Here is a 13528-nt window from a genome sequence, read left to right on the forward strand (position 1 = left end):
TTGCCAGGGACTTATCTAGGGTTACCTTTGGGTTTATCTTCTCTTGACAGCTTCTGCAACTCTTTGATTGATAAGATCCATGTGAAACTTGCTGGCTGGAAGGGATCTCTCCTAAGTTAGGCTGAGAAGGTTACTGTTTTGAAATCTATCCTTCAAAGTGTTCTACTTTATGCTTTGAGTGTCTTTAAAATCCTGAGAAAGTTTGCACTTGCTATTGAGAAAATACAAAAGACCTTCTTGTGGACTGGTATGGAGACTAAAAAGAGATTTCCTCTTACTGCTTGGGAGAATGTTTGCATTCCTAGGGGGAAGGGAGGGCTTGGGCTATGAAGGATTTCTACTATGAAGGAACTTTTACTGGCTAAACTTCTTTGGAGACGACATAAGGAAGATGGGGAATGGAGGAATATCTGGACTGAGAAATATAATTGGGATAACTTTGATTTTTAGCATTTTCTTTTTTCTTATGTTGATCAAGGGTGATCTTAGATATGGAAGAATGCTCAGAAATCTAAACATATCTTAAGGAAAGGAGTTAAATGGAAGGTAGGAAATGGATCGAAAGTCCTTTTTTGGGAAGATACATGGATTTTAGATTACCCCCTTTTTGAAGACCCAAGGTGGAATGGGTTTATGGAGTAGTGCAAGACTCAGTTTGGTACTCTGGTCAACGATTATTGAAAGGATGATTTGTGGGTAAACCTTCTTAGGGTGGATTTGAATTTGGTGGAGCTTGTTGAATGATTGAATGCTTGCTGTTTGAACCATGAAGAGGATGTTCTAATTTGGAAAGCTAATCCTAGTGGTGTGTACTCTATTTCGTTTGCCTACACTAATTCTTTTTAGGATCATGATGTACTTTGTTGGGCTACGACTTGGGGTGAAAGGTACGATTCCTAAAGTTAATATCTTTTTTTGGATTCTTCTGCAAAATAAAATATTAACTATTGACAATCTTAAGAAGAGGGGGTTTTTCATTGTTAATCGATGTGTTCTTTCCAAGAATGATGGGGAGTCGGTGGATCATGTTATGCTCCATTGTTCCTTTACGAAGCATGTTTGGGATAAATTTTGGATTTTAATGAACATGGACTAGGTCTCTCATGCTACCACCCATCTGTTCTTCTCTTATTGGAAAGTTCCTTCTAAGAATTCTTTGATGACTAAATTGTGGGATTTTATCCTTCTTTATCTTTGCTAGGGTATATGGAAGGAACGTAATGACATGATTTTTAGAGGGGTGGAATCCAATTCAATTCAGGTCTTCCATAAAATCAAGGTTCTTTTGCATGAAAATATCAAAATATGTGGTATGGGACAACAACCTTCTAATGAGTGGGAGGTTGGGGTGATTAATAATTGGAACATCAAGAATTTGATTTTGAACACAATGGATGCTAACCCAAGGGAAAGTGCAAGATGGGATTGTCCTCGACAAATTGGTTTAAGATTAACTTTGATGGGGCCTCGAAAGGGAACCCGAGCATTGTTGGTTGTGGAGTGGTGATTAGAAATTCTAATGGTGACTTGTTTGGTAGTATGGCTATACCTTTGGGGTGTCAAACCAATCACGTGGTTGAAGCCTCTGCTGCACATTATGGTCTTATTTATGCCAAAGATCTAAATTTGAAGAACATTTGGATTGAAGGTGATTCCCTTAATATCATAAAATGCTTAAAGAAAATTAACCCACCCTCATGGACCATTACCAATATTATTTCTAAGGCAGGTTATATTATTAATTCTTTCCAAAATTGCATAATTTCCCATAATTATAGGGAACCCAATGGTTTAGCCAATTGGGCTTCTTATATGGCATGTTGTAATGATCAAAAGATCATATGGGAGTCATATGACACTTTACTTGCTGATGGCCGTGAGTATGTTAAGTATGACAAATGGAAATCCCAACAAATATCCCTTAATAATGATGCTATCAGTGAATTATGATTTTAACTCCTTTGGAGTGAGGTGGGAAATTACTTTTAGAAATGTGGGTAGCTCGCATGGATTATGGGTTGCTTCTTTCTATCCGTGCTTAGGTAGTGGTGATCGCAAAGTGTTTGGGGGTTTTTAGTGCGAGCAAACCAGTGCATCTATAGCGGAGATAATGGGGGGAAAGAGGAAACGGGTCAAACTGCCTAGCTATGCAGAATGGAAGAATAAACCAAAGGTTTGGGACATCCTCAAGTGTGGCAATTTTACTGGTTACATGGAGAGACTCAAAGGTAATAACCCTGCTATCACGCATCAGTTCATTAAATCTTGAAAGGATGGCTCGGTGTTGGTTGGGAAGCAGAGGATGGAGGTCACAGAAGAGATCATTGTGAAGGCTACTGGTTTGGATTTGGACGAGATGAATTTTTATAGGGAAAGGAAGATCTCGGATAAGGCGATTGATGACTTTGTTGAGACTGAACAAGAAAGAAATCATTTGGTTAAGATAGGTAATTCTTATTTTAACCCGACTTCTGTGTCTCATCTGTGGTAGTTTCTATTCTTTGTTATTATGGAATATTTAACTTTGGATGGTAGATATACAAAATTGTATGGTTGCCACTTTGTGTTGGCAAACCATTTTTGACATGATATTAGGGTGAATTTTCCTTCCTATCTGTTGTAATCTCTTTCCATTTCTACCCAAGCTATCCAGTGTGACCTGACTAGAGAACATGTCTACCATGAAGGTTTAATGGTTTCGATTATGAATGTGCTCAAATAAAAAAAAATCCTGAAACCCATAAACCTTAAAGGGGGTGATCAAGATACTGAAGGGAGCATTAAGGAAAAGGGCTATGACTCTGATACGCAGGATGAGATCGAAGGGGGTCTGGTTAGCCAAAAAAAGGTTCGAGTGGTAGCACAAAAAAAGAAAAGAAAAAGAATGTTGAGAAGGAGGATTCTAACCAAAAGAGGGAAAGTGATTATGTTGAAGAAATTGTTAGAGAGCATAACAAAAATAGGGGAGGTAGTAAAGGAAAGGGCAAGGGTTGTCATGATGAGAGGGCTTCTCCTCATTTCGATGATGAGCCCCTGGCTCAACACTTGGAGAGGAGAAGGAAGTTTGTACGGCGACATGATAATAAAAATGTCAATAAGACGAATGAGGATTTTGACTATGCTGATGATGGTGTACAAGGGTCTAAATCTAATGGGGGTGATTTTGTTGGTGGCGGGTTGGGGTCCTCTAGAGGCCTATTTGGTAACCCTGGTTCTATTTAGAAGGACATTAGTATCCTCAAGCATAAAATGGTGCTGTTGAACAAGGAAATGGAACAATTGAGCAAAATGGCCAAAGGGGAAAGAACCTTAGGACAACACATTGATAGGCTTTTAGAGGTCATAGGAAATGTAGAAGAAGTGAAAAATCTAATGCATAAGATCCTTGTGATTGAAGCTAAGCAAAGGGTTACGGACAAAGACATTAGTAGTATCTAGGGGAAGGTGTCAAAACTTGAAACCAGGTTGAGTAACATGGATAAACAACTTAAACAACTGGTGGATAATATGACCAATTTCTTGAAGAAGAATGAGGCAGATAAAGGCCAAGATTTTCCCCTGGGGGCTAATTCTCAAGGACCCAGCAAGTGTACTCAGGCCCATTCAAAGAAGATCGAGAAAACTAGTAAGAAAGACGAGGTGAAAGCTACTGCTAAAATCATGCATTCTCTAGTGGGCCAGGTTGTGAATTTGATTAATACTCCTTAACTGGTTGGTTGTTGTACCTTTGCTGGACTTTTGCTGTCTTTTCCAACATTGTCTTCTGTGACCTCTTTTTTATTTTCTGAGGTCTGTTTCATGTTGTTTTTGGTTTCTTCTACCTGTTGTTCTTTTCTCATGCTACTTTCTAAAACTCTACTGTTGTAAGGTTTCAGGTCCTTTAAAACTTGTTTTTACTTAATCAAAACTATAACAATGGGTGCATGCAGGTTACCCAACATGGCAAATGGAAATGTACCCAACAATACCACTACCATTTCAAGTAGCATTTCAAAGTTAGTTCCCCCCTCTCAATTTCACTTCAGCAAGAGACCTCCATAGCAAGCTCTGCTTCCATAAACTGGATGGGATCAAATGAAAAATATATAAATAACAATTCACCAGAAATATCGCTACTGATAGCCAGGAAATATTAAGGGAGCTCAACTAGGCAAATAACTCTACACAGAGCCTACTGGACGATGAAATAAAGGAAATTGAAACAGTTATCCAACGACTTGACATAGCATATCAGACACTAGAAATATATTGCCTCCTTGAACAAGAAATAATATATGATGAACACTTCAACATGGGAGATTCTGGTGCACTACAATGTACATTCCATAATTTTCTGGAACTTGCATGGAACAACATGTTTGCATATATTAACAAAACTGTTGTATAAATCTAAAACCTACAAAATCTTTTTTGGCCTTAGCTCTTGTAAAAAAAGCGGACATTATGCACTTCTTTCTCATCTAAAAAGATAGAGACTGAATATTTTGGATTCAAATCTTAGCTACTTAGCGACTGCTTTCTCCTTTTTTAGGCATAATCAACTTCAAATATATTTTTTGCCAGTCTACTGTGTTTCTATTATTCTCTCTCTACTATGAATAAATAAAAATGTTCTTATATTTTGTTAAGGTTATTGCAAATTCATGAAAATAAATTATTAAGCTTTAATAAATTGTAAATTAATAACAAATCTATTTATAAAATTAGAATCGAGATTGTCGCATAAAAAATGGGGCGACTCTTGAACCTATGGGGTACAAGTGCTAGTTATAAATTAATAAGAAGAGTGATCGATGGAAATCCCGGAACAGCATTTTTCCGCTGGAACGCAGGACCGCAGACAAATTACCCACCGTTTTCGATCTGAAGGCTTTCCCTTTGAGCAGGAGGGATAAACATATTTGATCAAGAAGCAACAAATCGAGAGCAATAATATTAATCCGAGTCTCTAAATTTGAGTGCAATTCATCTCGGTTAGATCACAATTTCGAGTTCGTACCATTACTAGTCTCTCTCTCATTTGTTTTTGTCATTCAGCATTGAGCTGCTTCAAACAATATTCTACTACTGGTTGGGTGGATGCGATATAGCAGAAGACAAGATGCCGGTGAGAGTGAGAATGAGCGATGATTCGTCGTCCTCCTTCTACACAACGCACATTTCGGGTATGTGTGTAATTAATTTTATAATTCTAAAATGCAGCAATATATCCCAATGTACGTCGTCTGTTAGTCTGTTTTGCGAATCAGTCATTTAGTCTTCTTAGTCCGTTTCTTTATCGGCACAATTTTTCATTCCCCAACTCTTACACGTTTTCATTTGAGACTGCCATAAATTTTGGCGGGGAGCGGTTGGCCTCTTCTTCCTTCACCGATCACTGGGAAAAATTGTATCTTTACATGCACCCGTTAGGGCTCAGACTGAGGAATTTCCCATGTATCCCATGACTTTGTTGTTGTTCGACAGAATAATAATCAGCCCTTTACCGTGTGATGTATCCTTTGTTTTTCGTCAAACACTACTGAGCTTGGAGTTGCAGTTTTATTAAATGGATCAGCTAAAACTTTTAACCTATGATATCCCATGTTCATGCTGGGGCGCTGTTCCACCGTAATACGAGCACTTCGCTTTTACTTGCGCAAGAATATGTTTTTAAACCTCCAAAGTGGATGTCTTAGATGACTATTTTTGAAAGTAATTAAAATCGTGAGGAGAATTTTTCATATTTCACCTGCCGTTCTGATGCAACTCGACCTCGGCTCCTGCTAGTCAGTCTTGGGAAGACATATACTCTCAAGCAAGTTAAGCTCCAAAAGCTATGCTTACTGCTGGAAATGAAATTCCAACAGAAGATTTCTGCAATTCATACTCAAGATTGAATACAGTACCAGAAATGCAGAAAACAAAGAGGAAGTCATCGTGCTCCGGTTATTGCAAAGGAAGATACGGCAAGATTCCCTTTATTCATTGTCAAGAACGTATAAAAAAAATTGAACTCACAGAATAGAAAACATTTGAATAGTCTAAAAAAGAACGATTCCACAGCACCACAATTGTTATCTCTAATTAAATAAATTCCCCTCTGCACAGAAAAGCTCAACCTAAAAAGAATACCAAAAACAAATTCGACAAAATCTCCATTAAATCTGAGTGCTCCGAAATAAACACACAATAGCCACAATTACAAGCTGTTACAAAACTAAATTCCACACAGATAAAATAAAGGGACAGAAAGGAGAGTACAGTACCCCACCATAACGAGGGCAGTCTTGTGCTGTTTATTCACCATCACCCCATTGGATGGGGACCCCCTCTTTCTTGGCAGGCTGAATTCCACACATATAAAATGAAGGGGCAGAAAGGAGAGTAGAGTACTCCAACATAAAGAGGGCGGTGTAGTGGTGCTTATACACCATCACTCCATTGGATGGGGACTCCCTCTTTATTGACAGGCTTTTGCAGTGAAGGAGTGTAGAGTGTTTTATGGAAATAGAGCTTACAATCTAGGTTGGCGGAGATCACAACCAATAGGGGATTCTATTCTCTGTGCTTCCTTATTTCCATGCCCCCCCCACCCTTCATTTGGACGTTATAATATGCATGTTTCAAGTGCCACAATGAAGAGTAAACAATGACATTACTGAATCGATACCATGAGATGAATGTAGAACATGCTAAAGTCATAGTCAATCGTGATGTTTGAGCAAATTTTCGAAAGGGAGAAGCAGTTTTTTTATTGTTGAGGGGATCGAATAATACTCTCTCTTGGTTGGATTCTGCTAGGAGTAGAGGATTCCATCATCTCGCCTACCTAATTTTCTCCACTTCACCAAGGTTTGAATGACATAAGGAGGCGAAAATCAGCATTGTTGGTGGACAAGAGGAGCGAAGGATTGGGTTGCTCTCTCATAGGTCGGATCCTGATGGGGGAGTAGGATTTTGTCCTCTCCCACCTATAATCTTCACTACCTCTTTCATGTGAGCCAACGTGGCAGATGAGGTAAATACCCAAAGGACAATGTCGGCTTGTGCGAACAAAACATTCAGTTAATTTAGATTGGATTTGTTTTGATTGGCCATTACTGTAAACTCATCTCACCTTTGGAAAATTGTACCCCTTTAAACCAAAGAGATCGGCTATATAAAGAAGTGGGCAAGTTCATTTTTTCTCCAAACCTAAGGCAATTTCTTCTTTGTGTACATTAGTAGCGATCCCCATTACATCAAAAGGCAATAAATTGGCCCTTTATATAGGTCGTGATTTCTATAAATCCAAGTTTATTTTGAGGGATCCCACTACATGAAGATATCACGAAATTCACAAATATGATCAAGTCTATAATTTCAAAACACAAGTGCAATCCAGTTTGAGGTTCAAGATAATTCAAGTCAAGGTCACGAGGAAGATAAACAGGGGATGGAGAAGATTCAAAAGATGAAGCAACTTGGGAATATGAAACATCACCTTCATCTTCAAGGGGACTGATAGTTTCAAAAGAGTTCTTCAAAGTTAGAAATGTTGATTATCAAGGGATATTCTCTTTTTATCAAAGGATTAAATAACATGATAAGAATGATGAGGTGGCACTAAGGTGTCTCTTCCAATTAGAAAATTCCCATTTCAAGAGCAATCAATCAAATTATGCCAAGTGTTCAATTTTCTCATTTTAGAAAAATCATTGTAATATTTTTTGTTGGCCCATGAAATGTTGCCCTAATGTGAGTGTTTTGATTTTGGCAACTCTAATTAGGGTTTGTGGGGATCCTTGATCTTCAATTGATCTTGGCCCTTCATTGTAATTGAACATCTATAAGAGGCCAAGGCCTTGCCGTTTGTAATTCACTAGCTTAGGAGATAGGAGGTAGTAGGAAGACTAGAGCAGGTTAACTAAAGGAGAGACTTGATAAAGTTGTTTCTATAATGCTTGTTAACGTAATTGATAATTCATTGTTGGCTCTTTATGGTGGCTGTGGATTACTTAATATTGCTTTCACGTATTGCATGGTTTCCTCAATCTTTCACTTGGAGTAGGTTTCTTTTCATGTTGAAGTAGTTTAGTTGAATGGAAGTTGGGGTGGATGATTACTTGCTTGACTCAAACAAATTCGGGCCACTAGCCTCTTGCTAATGGTAGGAGTGCCTTGTGTGGCAAGCTGATGATTGAATGCACTTAACTTCAATTGGTGTTGAATCTTTAGTTTGCATCCATTTGATGGGATTGGAGAGGAGATATCAATGTGAAAACTATTTGAGTATTCCTCAGAAACTTGCACTAGATGGGTGGAGTCGTTGGCGAGATTACATCTAGTAGAGTCCAAGTCATCCATGATTCCTGTCATTCCTAGTTAGAGGTAAAAGTAGTAGTAAGTTAAATTTCAAGTTGAAGTGAATGTTTGAAGATCAAAATCATAATTGCTTTGCACATTGTGAAGCCAAATCTTTATAAGTGTAAAAGTTGATCTATTGAATGAATAGTGTAAGTCCTGAAGTGATTACTAGCAAATCCCATTATTTCACTGAGCGAATGTCCACAATTGAAGGAACCTTGAAGTCATTTCATGATCTTACTTTGCAATCTTAGCTTGTGAGACGAACTTATATCAAGAGAGGATTGAGTGTTTGCTGTTTCATCCTAAAACATTAAGTATTTGATTCTGCATGTTGTTGTGGAACAAAACTGAAATGTCCCTTTACTGATTTTTTTATGATATTTCCAGCCTCAAATAACTTTAAAATCAAACAACCAATATTACAAAGATCTGCCAATTTCCCAATAAAACCCAAATCGGGTATGTCCAAATTAGTGCCAAAAACTTCACAACTTCACAAATTATTAATAAATCTGAAAATGGACATTTTTACAGAAATTTCAGCAGCATAACAGCCTACAAAATGACATTTCCAGATTTGTATAGCCTTTACACAACAGATCACAAATGTAGGGCAAAACTATGCTCAATCGGGCTCCCGAAATTAACACAAAAATGCCCGGAAACACCACAAAACACTCATAAACTATCTCAGAAGTTTAATCACGACCCAATACATATATTCAGCTCTATTTTAACATCATAAAGTCTGAAATACAGCAGCAAACCAAACTGATATGAAACACTCAACTGAAAACCCAAACTCAAACCAAAAACAACCCCGAAAACACCCAAATCGGCACTATCCAGCACAAAGGCAAACTCTGTATGAGCATGCACATGGAATGGCCTCAAACTCCCGTCCTTAGCCTTCCTAGGAACCTGCAAACTCCCGTTCTTGGGTCTCCTTCTCCACAGGTTTGGCAGCCTCTGAAGAACAACAAGAAAATTAGCAAGAATCAAGATGTAGAATGAGCCCAAAATGCCTCCAAACCCCTTTTAAAGAGGGCATAACCCTAACTCACGTCCAAGAGGGGTTAATAAAATATAATTTAATAATAATTTTTATTTATTAGTCCATTGGTTTCCAAAGATTAACCCCTTTTTCCGAAATTTCACCTTTTTGGAGCCTGCCTGCCTTAACAAAGTTTATTTTTTTTTAATTATTTGAATAGGGGACATGACAAAAACTCACATCAATAGGCGGTTACATCGTGTTCCTAGTATAATTGTTTAGGATAAGCTATATAGAGGCAAACAAATTCTTCCTTACGTTGTAACAACATGTATCCTAGCATGGCTGAAACTAATAGGACATTCTCTCTTCAAAGCATTCAGCAAGTGAGATTCAAAGCATCTTGTAAATTCTGGCAGGATTCTAGAAGTCTTATCCACATCTAATAAACATACCAAGGGCAGCATTTATATAGAGGTGTTAAACCCTTCTTGCCATCTCTTAATGATTAGACGAGTCTTGTCCCATATGCTATCGGCATTCTCAAACGCCGGTTTAGCTCCTAGAACCACTTGAACACATTGATACAATCACTTGACTTGAGGTTTGTAGCTTTGCCTTAGGTTTTTGGAGTTTAGCTAGAACAATAACACATTGACATCATAGTTGAAAAACTCGGTTTCGGCAATATCTCGGCTAGCTCAAAATTTTTGAAAAACTTGGAATCACCAAAAACTCCACAAAAAAATTGGCAATAAATCGGCACTTTTATCGAATATTTGGAAATATATAATTTTTATAGATATATATTAATAAATAATTATGAAAACTATAAATAAATATATTTGTTCTCTATAATGAATTTATAATTTATAAACACTATAAACTTATAAATGCTGTTAATAAACAATGCGTATGCATATTAGCATTAAGAATAAATATACAATATTATAATTTATTAGATATATAGTTATTAATTTATACTAATTCATAATTCTCTATAATGAATTTATTAATATACAATATTATACTACTTTAGTATTAATATATAGTATAATAGTATTATAAATCTGTATTATACAGTATTATAAAATTACAAAACCAGTTCAAATAAATTAAAATTTGTATATTATAAACATATCTATAAACTCATGATCATCAATTCATTACTTATATAAATTTACAACTTATGGCTCTATAAAAATATTAATAGTGATGTTGATGTGTATATAGGAGCATAATAGTGATGTGTATATAAGGAGATTTGACTACTATGCATTGACTTTCCAAATCATTCACTGGGGATAAAATTTAGCATACTTAGACAAACTTACATTAAATTTCGAAAAATGTTTTCTGTAACCTTTTGAAGAGCAAAACCATTATGTGTGTATCCTACAATCAGCACTCCTAGTGATGGCATCTTTGAGGCATATTGTCGAAATAGTTCCTGTGTCTGAATCTGTGCTTCTATGTTTTCTCAGCAGTCTAAATCTGTATGCCTTAATAGTCCTCAGTAATCGCACCTTTCCTCAGAAGCCATCGCAGCCCTTTTGTTAGCCATCACAGCCTGCGGGAAAATGAAAAAACTCTAAACATTTTCTAGAAAACTTTATTATTTTTCAAGTTGACTTAATCAGCGGTTTTTTGACCAAAAAATCATAAAAACCGTGATTTTTTCATCCCAAATGCGGTGCGATTGTTTCAAAATACCATCAACGATTTATTTGGTGATATTATTGGCTCGCAGTTTTGCTTGCAATATCTCATGATTTTAGCGATACATCGCAGTTTGTTTTAACTATGATTGACATCAATAACTGGGAAGTATCCTTTCTTATTAACAGGGGATGTTTGTAGCTTTGCCTTAGGTTTTTGGAGTAATCTTGCTAAGCCTCTCATGGTGAAGGATGTAGTTGGGGAAATTTTTTTTTCCATACAGAGCCTTCGGCCATACCAAATAAGTACCAAATAGTTCCTTTTTCTTGGCTACAAATTGCTCTATGAAAAAAATAGTGTTTTTTCAAAAGGAGCATGCAACTAAAATCACAAAAGCTTGCTAACATTGGTAAAAGCAGAGTAAGCTCTCCTGTATAGAGAAGCTTGTCCACACAAACACTGACATTACAGAGGGAATGTTCAAACTTCTTACGAAGGCACTAGACTAAAATTCTATAAAAGTAAAACAATTTTTACTGCTGGGATCATATGTTTGGAGGCTGCTTCTATGAACTAGTAGATCGCCTGAATAAATTGCACAGCTTAGTGTACTATCTATTTTCTTGAAACAGCTTAACAAATTAATTGAAATGATTGACAGAATCTGGATGATTTGAGAGTGTTAAATATAAGCATCTGCAACACATCACATTGATTAACTGTGAGTAAAAGAGTAAGTTGATGGGAATTCAACCTATAGTTCAAAAGAATTTATTAGTTTTGAATTGTTGACTTTAAATTTTCTTATGGAAATGCTAGCAATCACTTTTGATATGATTTTTTGTTGTTGTTGATATGTCATTTATTTCTATTGCAGACAATCTTATTTCTTTTCATGTTAAGGCTAATTTTTAGTGTTTATATTAATATTTGTATGGGACAGACTTGGACAGTCTAGGAATATCGATTGAGATGTGCATTTCATGCAACCAATGAAAATAGTTTTCCATTTTGCAATGTTATCTTTCATCAAAAGCTTTTGTTCTCACGATTGCCCCAAATCTACAAGATATGAAGTATCAAATAATGATCGTTGAAAGCAAAAAGTTTTCACGATGAGTGTTTTTGGAGTGGATTCCTAGAGTTTTCTGGCAAGTTTTTGATGATTTGTGTCGAGGTTGAGCCCTTGATTTGCACTGCATGTGAAAAAGTCGATTAAAGTTCAAACAGTCCAAAACTACTGTTTTTTGGCTTTATAAGAATTGTTTTTTGCCTTTAATCTTTTTACAAAAATGATATGTGCCACAGAGGTTTTCATTTTGGCTTGGTGGTGGGTGTTGTATGCCTCAAACCTGGAACGCTTTGTGGCTTCTAGACCCCATGAGGGGCAATGCCACCTGACCATTCTGGGGTGTTGACCCCCGACCACCAGCAAAGTCATATGATACATTTTCTAGCTGTATTTTCCATAAAATCTGCAGTTATGAACTTAATTTAAATGTTTTTTAAGTTGCCAAGTTTTTACCTATTTGGAACATTCTGGTATGCTGAGTTCTGAGTTTGTGAGCTATGGTTGAAAGGTTAAATTTTAGTGGCCAAACAAAAGTTGACAGTCATTAAGAACAGAGTAATGGCTGATTTAACTATATTTCAATTTCTAATAAGTAAAAGATCTCCCTGAAGAGCGGCAATATGGCAAGTTGCTTTTTGTCCGAAATTTCTATAAACGAATCACAATTCGAGTGGGCAACGATCTTTCTATTAATGCTCAAATTTGGACACTTCTTCAGGTATGACAGAATACATGTAAACTACATGTTACATTCAAAAGTATGATGAGAAATCTATTGTTAATCTCTTATTTTTATTTCTGTCTTTGGTACGAATCTATAACAGTTTGATACTATCTTTCTGAATTGGATGGCCTTTGTACTTTGAAGGCACCATTGGCTATTAGTTATGCCTTCTATGTGATAGAATTTGATGCCATTATCTGCAATTGATGCATATGTGACTATTTGTCATCCTTGACTATCATATTTTGCTTTTTTTCTTCTTAAGTAATTGATTATACAATTTCATTCTTTTTTGTCACATGCAGGTACAATTCCTGGCCATGCACTCCCATCACCTTGCACACTGTTGAGTGTGGGTCAGGTATGTTGCACCGACATGTAGTCAGATGTTGTAGGGATATCCATATAGAACTAGAGCTATCCTTGAATTCCTAAATGCTAGAAGATAGCTCGATTTTTTTTTATATAAGCTACAGTGAGATTTCATCTTACATTTGCTGTATTTGTACAAATGTTTTGCTACCCTTTCTTCATGGATTATTATGTTTTGATGCTTGGCCTCTTGAATGACATGGCTTGATATATAGAAGTGTATGGTCTGATTTTTTTGCTTGCTCATCCTTTCAATAGCCTTATGGGATATGCTGTTTTGTTTGTTGTTAAGGAGAAACAATCATTACAAGAAGACTATTTTGCTTGCCCTTTCTGTCATATACTTCTTTCTAACACCAGTTCTGTTTTTTGCTGA

At 36.5% G+C, this 13528-nt stretch overlaps 1 protein-coding gene across 1 annotated transcript in view; it reads left to right on the forward strand.

Moving 5' to 3' along the window:
* The first annotated feature begins 4786 nt into the window (after positions 1-4786).
* LOC149539919 (glucose-induced degradation-like protein) overlaps positions 4787-13528 on the forward strand; it is an 85306-nt gene continuing 76564 nt past the window's right edge. The window contains exons 1-2 of the mRNA XM_089801134.1: positions 4787-5165; positions 13086-13141. Coding sequence (XP_089657260.1) covers positions 5102-5165; positions 13086-13141 — 120 coding nt within the window. The 5' untranslated portion in view covers positions 4787-5101. The remainder of the gene's footprint in view (positions 5166-13085; positions 13142-13528) is intronic.

This window comes from Cupressus sempervirens, chromosome 9 (assembly GCF_028749045.1).
Source record: "Cupressus sempervirens isolate cs-2001-9-10 chromosome 9, ASM2874904v1, whole genome shotgun sequence".
Classification (NCBI taxonomy): domain Eukaryota; kingdom Viridiplantae; phylum Streptophyta; class Pinopsida; order Cupressales; family Cupressaceae; genus Cupressus; species Cupressus sempervirens.